Raw genomic sequence first — 17086 nt, 5'->3', positions numbered from 1 at the left:
TAGATGAATTGTGGCTCTTTGTGAACTCCAGAAAAAGGCTTGTTTTTCAAAAATTATGACAATGTTCATCACACTTCTTCTTGCTATTTATATTTTCATTTTGAACTGTGTATTAATATACTTTGCACAACATTTCATTTCTCAAAAGCTTTTGCATAGCTCATACTTAATGTTTTCTCGGTCTCTTCTCTCACTGAGGAATATTTCTTGAACTGTTGCTAAAATGGTAGTTTGATGGAAATTTTCTCATGAGAGAAAGTATGGTGATTATCTACTGAAATTGTAATTCCACTGAAAATTTTCATTTTCTTGCTGAAAAGTGTGAATCCAGAATGGATTTCAATCTACACATGGGAAGCAATCCTGAAACGTTGTTTGATTGGCTTGATTTAAGAATGTCTCTGTATTTGTGAGGAAGTACAAACTGAAACCAAATGAAAGGGCTTTTCTTTGCTAAATGTCATCTTTCCAACTATATGATCATTGCATGTGAAAAATTGTTTCTTTTTTTTTTTTAAGGAGATGGTAAATATAAAAACCCCCATTTCTTAAGCTTTTCTTAACTTTGTGATCTTTTTGGGAATATCTACCTGCTTGAAATTAGCTCTAGGAAAGAGGTGCATATGTGTTACATTTTCCTTATGCCTTCAGTATGTGCAGTTGAAATGTGATATACTTTGCATTTAACAAAAAACAGCAACAACAAAGAAAAGAATCAGGTTACAGATTATGTATATGGATTAGTATAAAATAAGTTTCTGCTTTCAAAATAACCTTATAAGTGCCACCTCCTCCCACTATATAAATCTATTTTGTTGGAGAGTAAATTTAAATGCAGTTTGCCCAGCTGCAATTAAGTATATGTAATAGAAGTATTGCTGATTGATTTTAAGGTTATAACTCAAACAAAATTATCTTTCATCTCTGAGGCATGAAAAACCACTTTTCATCTTTTGATTTGCTGGAGGGAAGGAATACCATCCAGAGGGACTTTGATAGGCTTGAGAAATGAGCCCATGAAAACCTCAGGAGGTTCAACAAGGCCAAGTGCAGAGTCCAGCTCCTGGGTCACAGCAATTCCCAGCATAAATCCACCCTGGGGGAAGAATGGATTTAGGGCAGCCCTATACAGAAGGACTTGGGGATACCGGTGGTTAAAAAATTGAATATCAGCTGGCAATGTGCACTTTTAACCCAGAAAGTCAATCACACTCTTCATCAAAGGAAGTATGGCCATCAGGTTGCGAGAGATGATTCTGTCCACTCTACTCTGCCCTTGTGAGAGGCCACCTGGAGGACTCACTCCAGTTTTTGGGTGCCCAGAATCAATACTGTTAGAGCCGATCTAGAGGAGGGTCATAAAAATGATCTGCTGGCTGGAGGACCTCTCTATGAAGAAAGGCTGTGAAAGCTGGAGCTGTTTAGCCTGAAGAAGAGAAAGTTCCATACTGATTGACAACAATAAGAGAACTTATTGTTGTCAATCAGTATATAAACAGAGTGTCTTGTCCTGTTGTGACAAGGGACAACAGTTTTAGACTGGAAGAGGGTAGATTTAGATCAAATAAAAGGAGGAAAAATTAAAACTAGGGCGGTGAGATGCTGAAACATTGCTTAGAGAAGCCACAGATGCTCCATTATCACAAGTGTTCAAGGTCAGGTGGAATGAGGCATTAAGCAACCTGATCTAGAGAATTTCCCAGTCCATCCTAGGGGAGGTTGACAAGATGATCCTTCCAACCCAGACCATTTAGCGATTCTACGATTCAGTGCCTGCTTTGGAGGTGTTTCTTGACCATCTCTCCAAACATGAAGTACATGCACTACCATTCTACAGCTTTGCTCTGCTCTTTGCCCCAGTGAGATTTATGCCATGACAAAAAAAATATATTAGGCCAAGACAGTATTCATAATCTCTTTGATAAAAAGGCTATACCAGTTATGGCACGGCTTGATATTAAGGTGATGTGCACAGTATAAATAATTACACACATACCCTTTCCCTCTCACAGCAGTAGTGTAGCTTTTTTTTTAATTTCAGAGTTATGACATGCACAGGAAGGGTTTTCTAGAGGACCAAAAGCATCTTGTGAAGCAGTGCTATTATCTAACACTGTATTAAAAGCTTCAAGACTTATTTTGGTATTAGTCTCTTTGTCTTATATTCCTCTAAGCATTTCTTTCACTTAGATGGAATCTCAAGTGAAAATAAAAATAAATGGGTATCCTAACCTTCTTGAAAACCATTTCTGATCCTTTTGCTTTACATTTTTTATGGTGCCATACATCAAAAGCTAATCTCTCAATAAACTCAGCCTGTGCATTGCACTTTCTTCCATCACATGGCCCTTGAGAGAGCATGAGAGTATTTGCTAATACCATGAGGTATTTTCTAGTACGAGATGATAAAGAACAGAATCCTTTTTTTTCTCACTTTTATGCGACAAGGACACAGAAGAACAAATTCCTTGCAAATAACACAAAAAACCACTTTAAAGAAATGCTGAGCTGCTTATTGCATTAACATTGACATGAGGACCCATGGTCTCTATTGCATGGGCCTCAAAAAGATGCCATGCAAATCCAATCAATTCAAGTACCTTTTGTCATATTAAGTTATAGTACATGTGCTGTAGATCCAGGATGTTGGAACATCCAAAAGATTCTGAGGCTTTAGTTAGGCTTGGATAATCATCAAAAGCTTGGAAAGTTTTTTGTGTTATATGAACTATTTTTATCCGTGAAATCAGGCTGGAAATCTCCCAAGACTGGGTCCTGGGGAAGATTATTGTTATTTCAATCATCTGGCTAAAGAAAGAGCCTATTGTCATGTGTGATTATTGGCCTAATCCTGCAAACCATGCACAATGCTTTCAAACATGAAGTCAGTAAAGGTAAGCACATTAATATCTATATATATATTCCAGGAGCTATTTCTACTTTAGCAAAAGAGTGAAAACACTGGCGGAGACACAAGCTAATGTTGTGTACCACACTTTCCTACTTGTTAGAATTATAAATAAACAGAGCAGGGCCTTGTTGGGAAGGGATCCTTTTTTCTTCTGCCTTAGCATACAGTAACAGCGAGTTGGTTGATGACTGTGGGTCTAGAAATTCTGGTAATAATGTTAAATATATAGTATTCTTATTTGACACTGCTGGAGGGAGGTACTCATCTTGATAGAGAAAAACACTCCATTATTGAATGGGAATATTTTTAGAGTTAGTTATTTAGTGCATGAATCAATTCTTATTCATTGAAGGCACATGCATGTTGCCCAGTCAGTGTTTGCAGACTCCTCTGCAAGATGTGGTATATGGTTCAGCTTCTTTGATATACTAGAGTGAGTGCTCTCAGCATTTTGATGACTCACACTGTCACTTGTGAATTAATAAGTGATCTGAGCTCTTCAGTGTAATGAACCCTATCATTTATTAAAAAAGGGAAAACTGTTCCTGTAATTAGTGTGGTGATGTTTGATAAGAAAATTTTGTTTTTGAGGGACTATTATTATTAAATATTGTCAGTAAATACTGTTCATTTTTATGCTTGGTGAAGCACTTTCTGGTAGCTGACTTGATTAAATTTAGTGAAGAATTTGTGGTAAAAGTGTTTAAGAAATTTTGTCTACTATATTATAATTTTTAAAATATTAAAATATTGAGAATTTTGAAAAGGTGGGAATTTGCAGAAAAGGGTTCTGTCCAAGACATGTCTTCCTAAACCCCAGAATGTTAGCATGGGATTTGTGGATGATTAAAAGGGCATGAAAAAGAATAAGTAACAATGTAAGAAACATGGTCTTTTACTTCCCTCAATGCACATTAAAATTGTAGATTGGAAGGTGGGCTCTGTGTCCTTCAAAATGACCTTGCATTTTTTGTATGTTCCAAAAGTCAAATGGGACAACTCTCTGAATTCTTATTTTTTTTCATCAAAAATAAGGACAGTTTGTACTGTTTTCACTGTATGGAAAAAAAGATATAATTCAGAGGACATTAAGGTGCCATTGCTTGTCTGTTTTTATTTACTCCCCATAGCTGAATGTGGGAAAGGAAACGAAAAATCACCATGAAAAGATGCAATTGAAAAATTTTTTTTAGTATATAGTTATGGGGGAAATATCCAAATACAGCTTTAAAATGCCAATAATAAAAAATATTGTTAAAATGCTATCTGGTAATCATTGAATTGTTTGGAGGGAAAAAAGTTGGAAAACCATGGCTGACACTTCTACTGTTTTCCAAGAATGATGTTGAATTTAGCCTCATTCCTTAAGATGGAAATGAACATGAAAAATTTCAAAAGAGCATCATTACATTTAATGTTGGTTTTAAACCCGTTTTAGTGCTTAATGTAAACCTGTGTGTAGTCAATCTTAAATTTCAGTTGAATTGAGCATTGAGGCTCAACATCAGATTTCAAGATTTAGCAAAGTGATTTACAAGTCATTAAAAGGTTGTGACAGAAATAGTCATATATGTTAACAGCTTTACAGATCAGCAAACCCGGTAGTTTCAGTGAGAATGTGTCTGCCTGTGATGTTATTCCCATGCACTGGATTTTTTTTAGTGTATGGATCTATACATAAGTATGATTACTGAGTTTACATTTCTGACATAATTGGTTGCTTGTATAAATTTCATTTATAATAAGCAGACTCTGTTTAAAACGTAGCCCCCAGAGAATTTCTGTTGTTCAGAAATAAAATTTAGATGATATGTGGTTTTTACACTGTGAATCCCTTGTTATCAGAATTGTGGATTTTCTTTGAAGTTATATTATAAAGGTCAACTCTATTGTACAGATGAGTTGCTATGCTATAGACAAAACACTGGAGGTTTTTTGTAGGAACTCAAATGAAAAAGAGGAAAAAAAAAGGATGATAGAAAGATTATCACATTATTAGTTAAGCAGCAGATTCCAAATGACACATACTGTCAATAAAATCTTCCCTTACTGGCTTTAAATCATCCTCAAAATATTCTGTTTGCTACAGTGGTTACCTATCATCCTAGAGTCTAGAAACACACATGAATAGCAAGTCAAATTTCTATTTTGTGGATCTATGCTGCACTGTTGAGTTCAGTGATAAATGCTCTCAGTGAGCAAAAATTGGCTTAAACTTCCTACCATTTAGACTTCATGTCACAAAGTGTTATCTTAAATTTAGTGCCATCTATGGGAGTGTGAATATGACTTCAAAAGAGGATAGAACCTATATTTTGGCTAAATGGACCTTTCCTTTCCATTCCTGTCACCATGCAATCTTAAATGAATAGAAGTAAAGATAAGAACAAATTTTTAAATATGGCAAATTTGGGCATTGAATAAATAATTAGAAAACTAGGTATTTTGTGAAGTAGCCAGAAGTTAATACACTTGGAAAAAGTGCTCATAGATATCAGTTTCTTTTACTTAGAAAGAGCATGCTTGTTTTCAGTTCAGTTTTATATAATATAAGAGTTTGGCTATGTAATTTCTTGTTGGACAAAAGACAATAGTTGCTCAGGACTTACAAACACATGCTAATTAACAAAAAGTTAGAATCATAGAGTCATAGAAATAGACTGGTTTGGAAGGGCCCTTAAAGATCATCTTTAGATAAAGAGCCCATCCCCTTGTGGTCAGGGATACTTTTTGCTAGACCAGGTTGCTTAGAGCCAGCCTGGCCTTGAGCACTGCCAAGGATGGGGCATTCACAACATCTCTGGGCAACCTGTGCCAGTACCTCACCACCATCACAGTGAGACTGTGATGTATCTATTTTCCTAGTATCTATCTATTAATATTAAGGTAAGTATGTGTTTTTCCTACCAGCAGCTCTAAGAAATAGATTTTCCAATTGAATTGTGGCTTGAACATTCAGGGTCTGAACGGTATGTCCATGGCAGGGCACTTCACAGGTAGGTGTAGCTCTGAATGTGTTCATGGGCTTCTATGTCTCTCTGTCTCTGTTACAGCTGTGATGACTCAGAATATTAACCAGATCACTTTTTAATGCTACTTTAGTTAAGCAGCTGCAAAACAGATAGCTTTTCAGTTCTTTAGATTCTTTTTTTTGTCATCCTCTTGTATCTTTCCTTATGAAATTAAAAAACCTCATTATTGTGCTAAAATAGGCTATATAAAGCCAGTGCATGCAAGTTTTAAACAGTTGTTTTAGCACTGTAATTTTTAAGCAGTTAATGAAAGTCATTGTTTTAGATCTAGTCATATAAGTGTAAAATTATGAATGTCTACCCTATTAATCAAGTTGCTTTTGAATTCTAAAGAGATTCTGAGGTAGGAGTTTGCTCAGTGAGGCATAATTGTTTTTCCAGCTCAATACAGACTAGTCCCATTATTCATGTTTTCTTTTCAATAAGAACTCACACTGTAATTCTAAGCACTTATGATAATTACAAAGGACATATTTTCTTTTTCTTTTTCTTTTTTTTCCTTTCCTTTAAAATGCTTCTTTTTCCCCCTTCCATTGGCATTATAACAAAAAACAGAATATTAAAACCATTTTAAATTCTAGTTGGGACACTTGCATTTTGCCAGGCAAATTTTACCCATTCTCTTCCTTGACTGTGCTGTACAGCTGTGTGTTGTTAAACTGCTGTTTCATACGCCCCAGGTTTTGTGCATTTCAGAGCTTAAGAAATATGTCAATTGTGCCTGTCCTACAAGGAATTTGCTTACTGTAAGGGTGATTTTTTATAGATTAAAATTGGGCTTAGTGTATACTTATCCAGAGAAAGCCCGAGGCAATCAATGATTGAAAACAAGAAGAGATTAAGAGGCCATTATATGTATATATACACAATTAGAAATGCAAGTATCATCGTGTTCTTGGAGAAATGGCTAAAATGAGACCTTCCTAGCTGTTGGTATTGTCTAATCTCTTGCGTCATTACCAATTATGGCTGTGCTTATTCTGCTATGGTAATGAAAGGTTCAGCCCTCAAACCCATCTTCTCTGGTGCTTCACTCTTCCTCTGAGCTGAATCCAACCTGGAGCAATGCAGCATGCTTGTCTAGTGGGAAGACAACTAACTCCAGGAAGAGCTGATTTGACATTAAGCTCCTGTTTGCTGAAACTGTGTGATGAAGCCAAGGCTGAGTTTATTTATTGCATACAAAGACAACATAAAGGTGTGGTCTACGGTCAATGGCTTCTATTGCAATTTGGCTTCTTACTTCCTGTGTGACTGTAAGCCAGATTTTTTTCAAAAGTAGTCAATTGTTTTGATATTTACAAATTTTCAATGTGTAACCATAGTGTTTTCAAATGAGTGCCCTAAAAACTTTTTGACTCAGCCCAAAGTGAATGGAGACACATTGGGTTTAGCACAAAAGACACCTCAGCTCAGCTGGTGCCTTTTTATGGCTTCAAAATTCTCCAAGTAACTGCAACCACCACATTGCTTGGGAGGAATGTGAAAGGTAGATGGCTATGATATGAATGCCTATCATTGCCTTTTGAGACCTAATGAAACCAGTTGGTTCCTTTGCTCTCAAGATAGTTACCTCAAATATAATGAAGCTTCCCTTGGAAATGCCTTTTCTCATCAGTAGAGATGTAAATATATCTGTATCTCTGTCCTTAAAATACTGGATGTGTCTTCTCTCTCTGTGAATTGCATGGGGAATCAAAGGCTGCGTTAGCCAGGTTGGATTTCTTAACCTTCCTCTCCCCTGTGCTGACAGATTTTGTACCGAGTAAAAGAGTTGATAAAAGCAGACTGGATTTCAGACAAAAATTTCACTTTAGGGTAGTTTGGTGTGATTAATTTGCCTTTTTATGTCCCTGCTTTTTGTTTCCTCCCTTTTTGGAGAGGGTGTAAAGACCAATGCAAGTAAGAAATCCTGTCATCAGTAACGAGATTGAGATCCCAAAAGAGAAGCTACTGTTAAAGGTATACACCGTGCAATCTATTTTTTATTCACTGATATCACCCAGTGTTACATTCTTCTGGATTGGAGAAGATTTCTATTTGCATCTGCATCCTGTTTATCACTGAAATGCTGCTAGGGGGGGAGATTAGACAGAAAAGTATATTCTTGTCATACAAGTGGTTGGTAATATTTTAAAGCACCAACACATGCTAATTGTTGCAGCCAGAATTCATACAAACACTCTTGAAAGTTACAGATGATACAGATTCTGCACAGTGTGTGATTTTCATAAAGTGGAAAAGCATCAAGAACACACGATGAATGACTCCAGTACATGATGAGGCCCATGACTACTCAACAGTTGTTGTCGTGGATTAGGCGGCACTTCAAAACCTTGAGATAGTTGTCAATTTTGTGGGAATCTCGGCGGAGGCAGTGCAGCAGGTTGTAAAAGGCAAAGAGTCTGGAGTCTTCATCAGCAAGCTGCAGGGATGGAAGTCCATCCCACGGAGTGTAAATCTCATTTTCAACCTCCCCAGAGTGAACCTAAATACACAAAGTGGTATTAATAGTAAATGATAGTGAGCCTGATTGGATGTAGAAGGCAGAATTTAAAATACTGTCCATGAAGAATGTTAGTGTATGGCTTCTAACGTGCTTTCTGTTCAGGCTCACGTTATTCTGTACAATGTTCTATATCTTCATTCAGATTTTGAATGGATTTTTCAGATTTTTCAGTTTATTTTCCTAAAACATGTGAAAAGCATAACTGTCTCAGTAGTGTTTTAAGAGAACTAGTGTATTAACCAGTATTCAAGGAAACCTGATTTTGCAGAAAAATCAATCCTTCCTTCATGCTTGGACTCATCAGGGACATCTCTCTTTGGCTCCCGCCACCTTCAAAACTTTGTTAAAACTCGTTCTTAGAAGTTGTTCGTGTGCAACAAACAGATTAGTCTCAGCCCTTATCAGAAAAATCTCTCAATAATACATACTCAGAAGTAGTGGCTCCATCAAGAAAAAAAATAAAGCTGAGTCATACAATGACTTCTAATGTTAGAAAACTACATGTGGGAACACATGTATTGAGTTAGGATCTGAGGTGAAGACTAGTTTAGGTCTCCTTGTTTGAAGACAATCATTAATTTTCTCTTGTCACATAAATCTACCTTTCATAGCAGGAAGGAAGTCTGTGCCTATTGATTCTTGTGCACCATTCTTATTTCACACAAGTCATGCTTTGAAAAGACATATAGGAGAGTATCTGTGGAACTGCTATCATTCAGTTTAAGCAAAAGGCAAAAAAAAATAGACCCACTATGACTTAAAAATATGGTTTGACACTAATGAATGAGGCAATCTTATCTCTTTCTGTAAATAATGTGAATGAGAAGGTGGTGACAGGGCAACTGGAGCAGCACCTGACTTCTTATTCTTATCTTGGACCCTCAGCTGTGCCCTTTTTACACATGGATGTGTGATAGAGATGTATTTGATTACACTGATAAATGTATTTGTAGCCTGGATGGTATAAGGTTTCTGAGTGAAGAGACACCTAACTGAAAGAGAGACCTTGAGTGATCTAGTGGAAAGTGGTGGATACAGTGATGGTGACACTCTTTGTGCTGTTCAGCTGCTCAGAGCAGTGAACTCAGAACCTCTTGTCAACATCTAACTCACTGACAGAATGATAAATTCACCGACTAACAGAGGCCCCTTTAAAAATAAACAAGCGAGAGCTGGCTTTGTTCAGGAAAGCTTTCAATCAATTAGTGGCAACAAGAGCTACTCAAGTATGGGTTTTGTGAGACAACAGCCTTGTTGTCTAAACTCACAAGTATAGGGGGAGCCAAGTCAGACACAGAGTCCAGAGGAATCAGTGTGGCGTGAAAAGAGAAATGAAAGATATCAAGGTTACTTTGTATGCCACATCTTTGCAATAGCCCAGACTCACAGAGCTGTTTTAAACACAGTATCTGTTTCCAAGACCTCTGCATAATACCTATTTGTATACAGATCCATATAAATATGCTGAAACACACACACACACACACACACACACACACACACACACACACATATATATATATATATATATATATATATAAATATGTACATATGGGAAAAATGGGGATGTATCCTTAAATAATCAGGATTGCAGATTGAAAATTCTCAGAGATAGAATGACCATAGCCAGTCCTGATAATTACACCTTACCCTGAAGCATAACTGGGAGGGTCATGGGTTATTCTATGACAATCATATCACATTGTCTCTTTATAAATTGCAAGTTAGCAGAAGAAATCTGAAAGAAGAAAACTGAAAAGATCTCAGACTAAACTACTTTGTCTCCCTTTTTTATCTTCACATCTATTGCTTCCTTTCATATTCCAGGTAGGGAGAGCCTATCAGTGTATGTGTCTTCCTTAAAGCAATTGGCTGGAAGGGTGTTAAGGACTGACTTACCCGCCCAACTATTTTCTCCATTCCTTCTAGAAGTCGCTTGTTTTGTTCTTCAATCTCCACAGCCTTCCAGAGAATGGTTTCTGGAGCTTCTTTGATTCTTTGTACTTCAGAGGCCAGGTGGATCAGGGGATCATTCCAGGAACGCAGAACTCCCAGAATTAAATTCAGTAGGTCTTCATGCTGCACACCCATAGTAAGAGAAGGTGATTAAAAGAAGAAAGCTAATTCTGGTAAAATTAGAAGGCATTTAGAGCACTGTCGTCAGACATTGTGATTTAGGAACTTATTCCAGGATCTATCAGATATGTGCCCTATAGCCCTGTCTTAGATACCTCTGTGCAATTGCATTTTCGAAGTTTGCCGTTGGTGTCATCACATTTTACAATATTTGTGTGAGCCATTCTGCAGTGGAAAATATCATTTGAATACTCTCAGCATTAAAAACTAGCAAGCATAACTATGTCTCATCTCTGTGAAAGGAAACCCAGAGCTCCTTATCTGATTTTTGATGAATGTTTTAAAATCCACTGATTATTTTTATATATTTTTTTTTTAATTTAGTATTGACTGGAAGGTCCACATTATGGTAAACCACCAAATAGCTTTTATTACCTCTACATAACTCATCTGTCCTCCCTTTTGAACAACAGTGCTTCCAGTAGTAGCTCTCTGGTTTTAAAAATTATCCTTTTTTGTGGGCAATAGGAATTCATCAAGCCTACGGTTAAGATCATGGCAGTATTAAACCTTTTCTTCTTTCCTAGATGCACAACCCAGGGCTGTGAATTCTATTGCTCCCACAAGAGTTTCTTAATGACACACTAAGAAGCTGGTGATACTGTGAAATTATGAAGATATCACCACCACCATGAAACTCATAGAGATTTTGCTCTGGAACAGCCCCATTTTTAAAGCTCTGCTTATTTTTTTCTCCAGAGAATTTTCAAATGATATCTGTGAGGGTAGACTGAATGAGATCATCTTCACTAAAGTTTACAATTATTATAAATTATGTAGGTATGCAGCGTGTTTCTATTTACACATATTTTGCAGATTTTCACACTAGAGTCTTTGTATTTGGATGATGATATGACCACTTTAGCCCACTGGTAACAGAAAGAATATCTATTCAATGTTTTTTTAGTAATGTCACTGTTTTGAGTTACTGGAAAACTCTTTACCTCTTTACCTCTGTCTATATACATCAATGTGTTCTTATGCTTGTAAATACATTAGCTGTGTATAAGATGTTTTAAGAGAATGTTTAAAGGTTGTAGTGTTCTCAGCACTGCACAAACACTGTAACTGGCATTGCTCCATGAGGTTGTATTTTAATTGGAATTAAGACACAGTACCATACAGGAAAAGGAATGGATGATGAAAGTTATTGGTACTTATATGTGCTGTATGGTTTGTGACTTAGTATCTGCAAATGTTGAATCAACTTTGGCTTTTTGGTGCTTTCCTCTTCCTGGCTTTTTAATTCTGATTGAGTTGATCTCCCTCTCACTCTGAAAGACTGAGTATTATGTAAATCTCTCACTATTCTGCAACCCTCCTTCCCTGCCTTCCCCTGCTCTGTTTTACACTGAATTACACTGGAAGTGGGACTTACATGAATCTGCTGAGCCTGCTCCTTATCTTCAGGAGTGGTTAAGGACGCAGTGTGGCAGCTGTTGACAGCTTTTGCAATGAAACCCCGGCCCTGGGCATAGCGTTCATCCTGCAGATCAGCATGGACAGGTGTTATTAAGACAGAAAAGAAAGAGCTTCAGCTCAAACACTGTGCTAGCTAATTGTTGTTCCATAGCTTTTATCACTGCTTTTATGCTGTAAAGGTCAAAAGTTTCTGGTGAGTCTCTAGAGTGGAACTGGCACCCAGCAAAAACAAAAGCTCCACAGATGAAGAATGATGGAAAAATGGCATCTTTTAATAGAAGTTCTGGGGATCTTAGCAACATTCAGGACTACATACCAATTTGGTCACCATTGGGACTTTCACCAGACAGCAGTCATACTTGTTTACTTATTATATGTTGACATATGTTTGTGATTAAAAAATATTAAATTGCAATTTTATATTTTCTTGCTCTCAGGAAAAGACTACTTACAAATTCATTGAACATTTCCGAAGAGAGATAGTGAATGTAGTGTGAAAGTTTAACTGCTCGGTCAAAAAGCTCTTCAAGGGAAAGCTGGCAATTGACAGATCCATTGGGGCAGATTGGCATAGAGGTCACTCCTTCCTTTGTCAGAAGCATGTGGGACACCAGAAGGGCTGCCAGCAACAAACCTGTTCAAGTTTAAAACATGGTGAAATGGGCACACATTGACTTGCAGGTGTATTTAGAAGCAGCTGTCAGAGGCAGATGCTGGGTGATTTGGGTTGTGCTGTCACACGGCTCAGAGTACCCTTCATGCTGGTTGCTCCAGCAGTTCGGGACAGACACACTGTAATTCTATAATTCTTTTATCCTTCCTCCCCTCTATCATGCTGATGGTATAGCAGAGCCAGTTACAGAGTTTGAGGAGACATGGTAATCTGTGTTGCAGTGTACAGTGTATTCTGAAGTCTCTTACTACGTGTCTGGCTTTATAACAGAGTCATAAACAGAAGAAAAAACAAATCAAACTTCTTCACAGTGCAAATATAGATACATATTTATATTTACACAGATATATAAGTTTGGAAAATAGATTGGTCTTTTTTTTGTTCTTTCTTTCTTTCTTTCTTTCTTTCTTTCTTTCTTTCTTTCTTTCTTTCTTTCTTTCTTTCTTTCTTTCTTTCTTTCTTTCTTCTTTTTTTTTTCTTTCCCTCCTCCTCGTCCCAGACGTCCTTTTCTTCTTGCAAACATTTGGAGTTAAAATTAATTTTTGTGGGAGGGTGGTTAGGTCACTCTTAAGGCTGTGATTGTCCTGGGAATTCCTTCAAAAGATTTCCAGCAGCTGTGCTTCTTTGCTGTTTAGAGTTTAACCCTAAGTTTCCTACTTCTAAGAAATCAGTGACAGTTTTTGTCTTTTCTCCTGAGCTTCTGAAACTCATATAGAGGACTTCTCATTATCTAAAGCATCTGCTTAAAGCTTCTCATGTTAACTTAGCAGAGTTAAGTTTTTTGTTCAGTGAAATAAAATATACAGAGAAAAGCAATGGCAAATGATTAAAATATTTGGTAAATGAATGTACTTGTTCTGAGACTTTTACTTCTGGAAATTGATGTATTACCTATATTGGTTGACTAGTCTTATTTAAAATGCTCAATGAAAGTGTGCTTCTTAAATCAGCAAAACTATCCCTAAGGATGTCACGTGATAAATTTCTTTCTAGGTCTACATTAAAAAAGGTGGATTTACACAATAATGAAGTAAGCTCTCCTCCTCCCCCATAAGCAAGGTACATGCTGGATGCTGCATTTAGGAAAGTACTCTAAGGAATACCTTTGTGAAAACCTGAGACTTGTTGGCTTGGAAAGTCAATGAACATTTTGAAAAAATTAATTTCAAAATTACCTCATCACCTCTAGATTTGTGGGTAATGACATCTAGTCATAACCTTCTGAGTGGTGCAGCAAACCAGTCCAGATCCAAACTTTCACGTGCAGGTGTGACACCCCTCAAGCCAATTTTTTTGTGACACCACCCAATGCAAAGGACCTCTTAGAAGACAAAAGGCATCAAGCTCCTTTCTTCAGGTTTTGCCCTTTCTGGAAAATTATGTGGCTGGAAGACCTCAGTTTTTAGATCTGTTACATTTCATATGCTTCCTAATTCAGTCGAAATGGAAAGAAGTATAAAAATTAATGTTGAATGTCAAAATCTTACCTTTCAGTGAAGCCCCCCTGGTGTTCATGGTCGGCATCCTGGATGATGACTTTCTCTATCAGAAAGACACCTCAATGCTTGCTGCTATTCTCCACACATACCACTTTTATATACACCATCCAGGGTCCATTTTGCATACATTCAGCAGGTTGTGGAGTTTGCCTCGATAATTACAAACATCAAATTGCCTTTCTTCCACATTCATATTCACTATTTTTTGGTTTTTTTTTTTTTAATTTTGGCTGTGAGGGGGAATTTCATTAATAAGTTGAGCTGTGGGATCCCAAGTATGATTGAATGAAGAGATTGCCAATATTTTGCACTTAATGAGGTGAAAATGCCATTGATCTTGGAAATCTCCAGTTCTGAGACACATATTCTCAATCTTTCTAGCCTGCTGTTCCCACTCCCCATGATAGTCTTCTCACCTGTCCTTCTTGCTTCAGCCATCTAAGCTTGCTTACATGAAAATTCTGGCTATTTGTGGGAGGCAAACAGTAGTTTACAGTACCCTCATTGAGAGAAATAGCATAAATTGAGCAGAAATTTATCCAGAGTAAAGGGAACTGAGGCTCCTGGAAAGACAGGTCACTCTCTGTAAGATTGTAGATATGACAGTCATGGTCAGCTAAAAAGTATATTACACAGCACAAATCTTGGTATAATTGATCCTCTGTCTGAGAGATGTTTAGAGAAATAGGCTGAGTTTTTGTATTAAATAAAGGAAAAATTTAGAAGAATCGAAGAGGTAGAAGTTATATATTTACTGCTTAATCTGAAATGTCTCATGAATAAGTTAGCATTGTTTAAAAAAACAAACCCAACCTCTACAAAACCATGAAATTATTTTCTATAGTCAAAAACCCTCTGCATAAAAGATGGGCATTTCCACCACATGCAAAACATGTGCTGTCGTCAGCAGTGAGGTTTGTTCTCGGTTCTGATGCATCTGTGGTAAGCTGCAAACCAGCCTGAGCAGGTTGGCCCTGTTTTCTTCTTGTGTGAGGCTCATCTGCATGAATATGTTAGCAAATATATAACCTTTCATCTGTTTTTCAGGTCCATTTACCCACGGAGAAACTTTCCAAATTAGATGGTCATGATGAATAAGGTATACAGTGTTAATGAATTTTCTTGCCTTTAGACAACTTGTTTCATACCTGTGGAATGGGTATACATGCAACCCAGAATCCTTCATTATTTCAGGATTCTTGAAGTAATGATGAACAAGGGAGAAGAAAGGCTAAGCATTTAGGGAAGGCATTCCTTGGGAAACAAGATACTTCAGCAATAAACCAGAACCAGCAACAGATGGTCTACCTTTGCTAAATTCTAGGATTTTTGCTAGAACAGTTTGTTCTGCTTAGAGGCTGCACCTTTACTGGAAATTGAGGTTCTGCTGAGTAAATGAAGCAGTTGTTGTCTTCAGCAGGAAAAGTGGCAGTTTGATGAAGGCAGTAATAGTAGAATGGAACCGCAGCAAAAACTCTAGCACGGATGGTAGAAAAAACTGCTGTCTTCTAAACTGTGGTTAATGGCTTATGAGCTTGATTTAATTCAGCTTCATTTGAAAACCTGCCCCAGTAAGATTACGGGTGAGACTGAACAAACCTGGTATCTTACATTAGAAGAGTCCTGTGAATTAGATGAATGAACAGTTCTCAACCCACCTGTTGCTCTTTCATTCACTAATCTCATTTTCTTGGCATTTTGAGGGTTTGGTGGTGGGGCCAAAATAAGGCACTGAGTTAATTAATACTGGGGACTAGATAATAAAGGCAACAGGTAAACTCCCTAGTCTGTCTTTCTGTTTTTGGACAGGGAGGCTTCTCTGAGGCCTGATGGCATCAGCTGAAGTCAATATCCTCATATGACTTAGCTTGGAGGATAACCTGCCCCTTGCTGTGTAAAAGTAGACAAGCACCTTAAATGTAGATGACAAGAGAGTGGTTTATTTGAAATCACTGCATGATGTTTTATTTGAAATATTCTACCACAAAATTATACAATTTAATTTTCTCTTGCACCTTTCATCCTCAAATACTCTCCAAACATGAATGGATTAAAATTGTCAGAAATCAAGAATCATAGGCTGGGGAGAAGACACTCTCTATAAAATAGATAAGTATAAAGGTGAAGTTCTTTTACCAGGTGTGAGAACTGACATAGAGGTTAAGTTTATTTGTGTCTGCACAGGAAGTCTTGAGGGAAAAAAGAAAATAAAATTCCTGATTCCCAGGCCTGCACTTTAAGTGAAGAACATAATTTCCTCCTAGTACTAAAGATGAAAAAAAAAGACGAGAGAAAGAAAAGAGAGGAAGAGTTACAATAACCAGAAAAAAATAGATTAAAAAGTTAATTTTCTTTTATAAATTAGGAAATTTGTCCTATTTAAAAGCTGAATAAAAACTTGAAAGTAGCTGAAGTAGCTGAAAATGCTTCCTCTGCCTTTTTAAAGTGACCTGGCTTTATATGCTCCAAAGACATAGAATATGGCATCCCATTGTCTCTGATTATTCTCTGAATTGTGGAAAGGAAGTTCATTCTAGTCCCCAATAACCACCTAACTGCCTAATTTTAACAATAACTCAAGACAGCAATGTAGGTAGCTGGACAGTTACCATTACTGAGGAAAAAGCCTGGAACAACATGAGGAACTACAAAGCAGAGCTCTGGTTAGCAGTATGTTTCCACCTCCCTTGGTCTTCTACTTCTGCCTTAGAAATATATATATATATTTAATTATTGTTTTAAAATTATCACATTCCTTTGATCTTCAAGGTCTTTCCTGGAAATAAAATGAGTAGTTGTTACCACTCAGTGTAAACAATATACCAAAAGCAGGACTTACTATAGGCAGACTTTATTATGTAGCTTTTAACTCATTATTCATGCTTCATAGGCATTACATGTGAT

General features: G+C 37.0%; 1 protein-coding gene across 1 annotated transcript; it reads right to left on the bottom strand.

Moving 5' to 3' along the window:
* Window positions 1–8239: 8239 nt before the first annotated feature.
* On the bottom strand, window positions 8240–14198 carry PRL (prolactin). The gene is made up of 5 exons (XM_036406382.2): window positions 14171–14198; window positions 12463–12644; window positions 11967–12074; window positions 10352–10531; window positions 8240–8431 (listed from the first exon to the last, which is right to left on the bottom strand). Exons 1-5 carry the CDS (start codon window positions 14196–14198, stop codon window positions 8240–8242), a joined length of 690 nt encoding a protein of 229 aa, XP_036262275.2.
* Between the last annotated feature and the right edge of the window lie 2888 nt (window positions 14199–17086).

This window comes from Molothrus ater, chromosome 1 (genome assembly GCF_012460135.2).
Source record: "Molothrus ater isolate BHLD 08-10-18 breed brown headed cowbird chromosome 1, BPBGC_Mater_1.1, whole genome shotgun sequence".
Lineage (NCBI taxonomy): Eukaryota > Metazoa > Chordata > Aves > Passeriformes > Icteridae > Molothrus > Molothrus ater.
The sequence above is the reverse complement of the archived record's forward strand: the minus strand, read 5'-3'. Positions and strand labels throughout refer to the sequence as shown.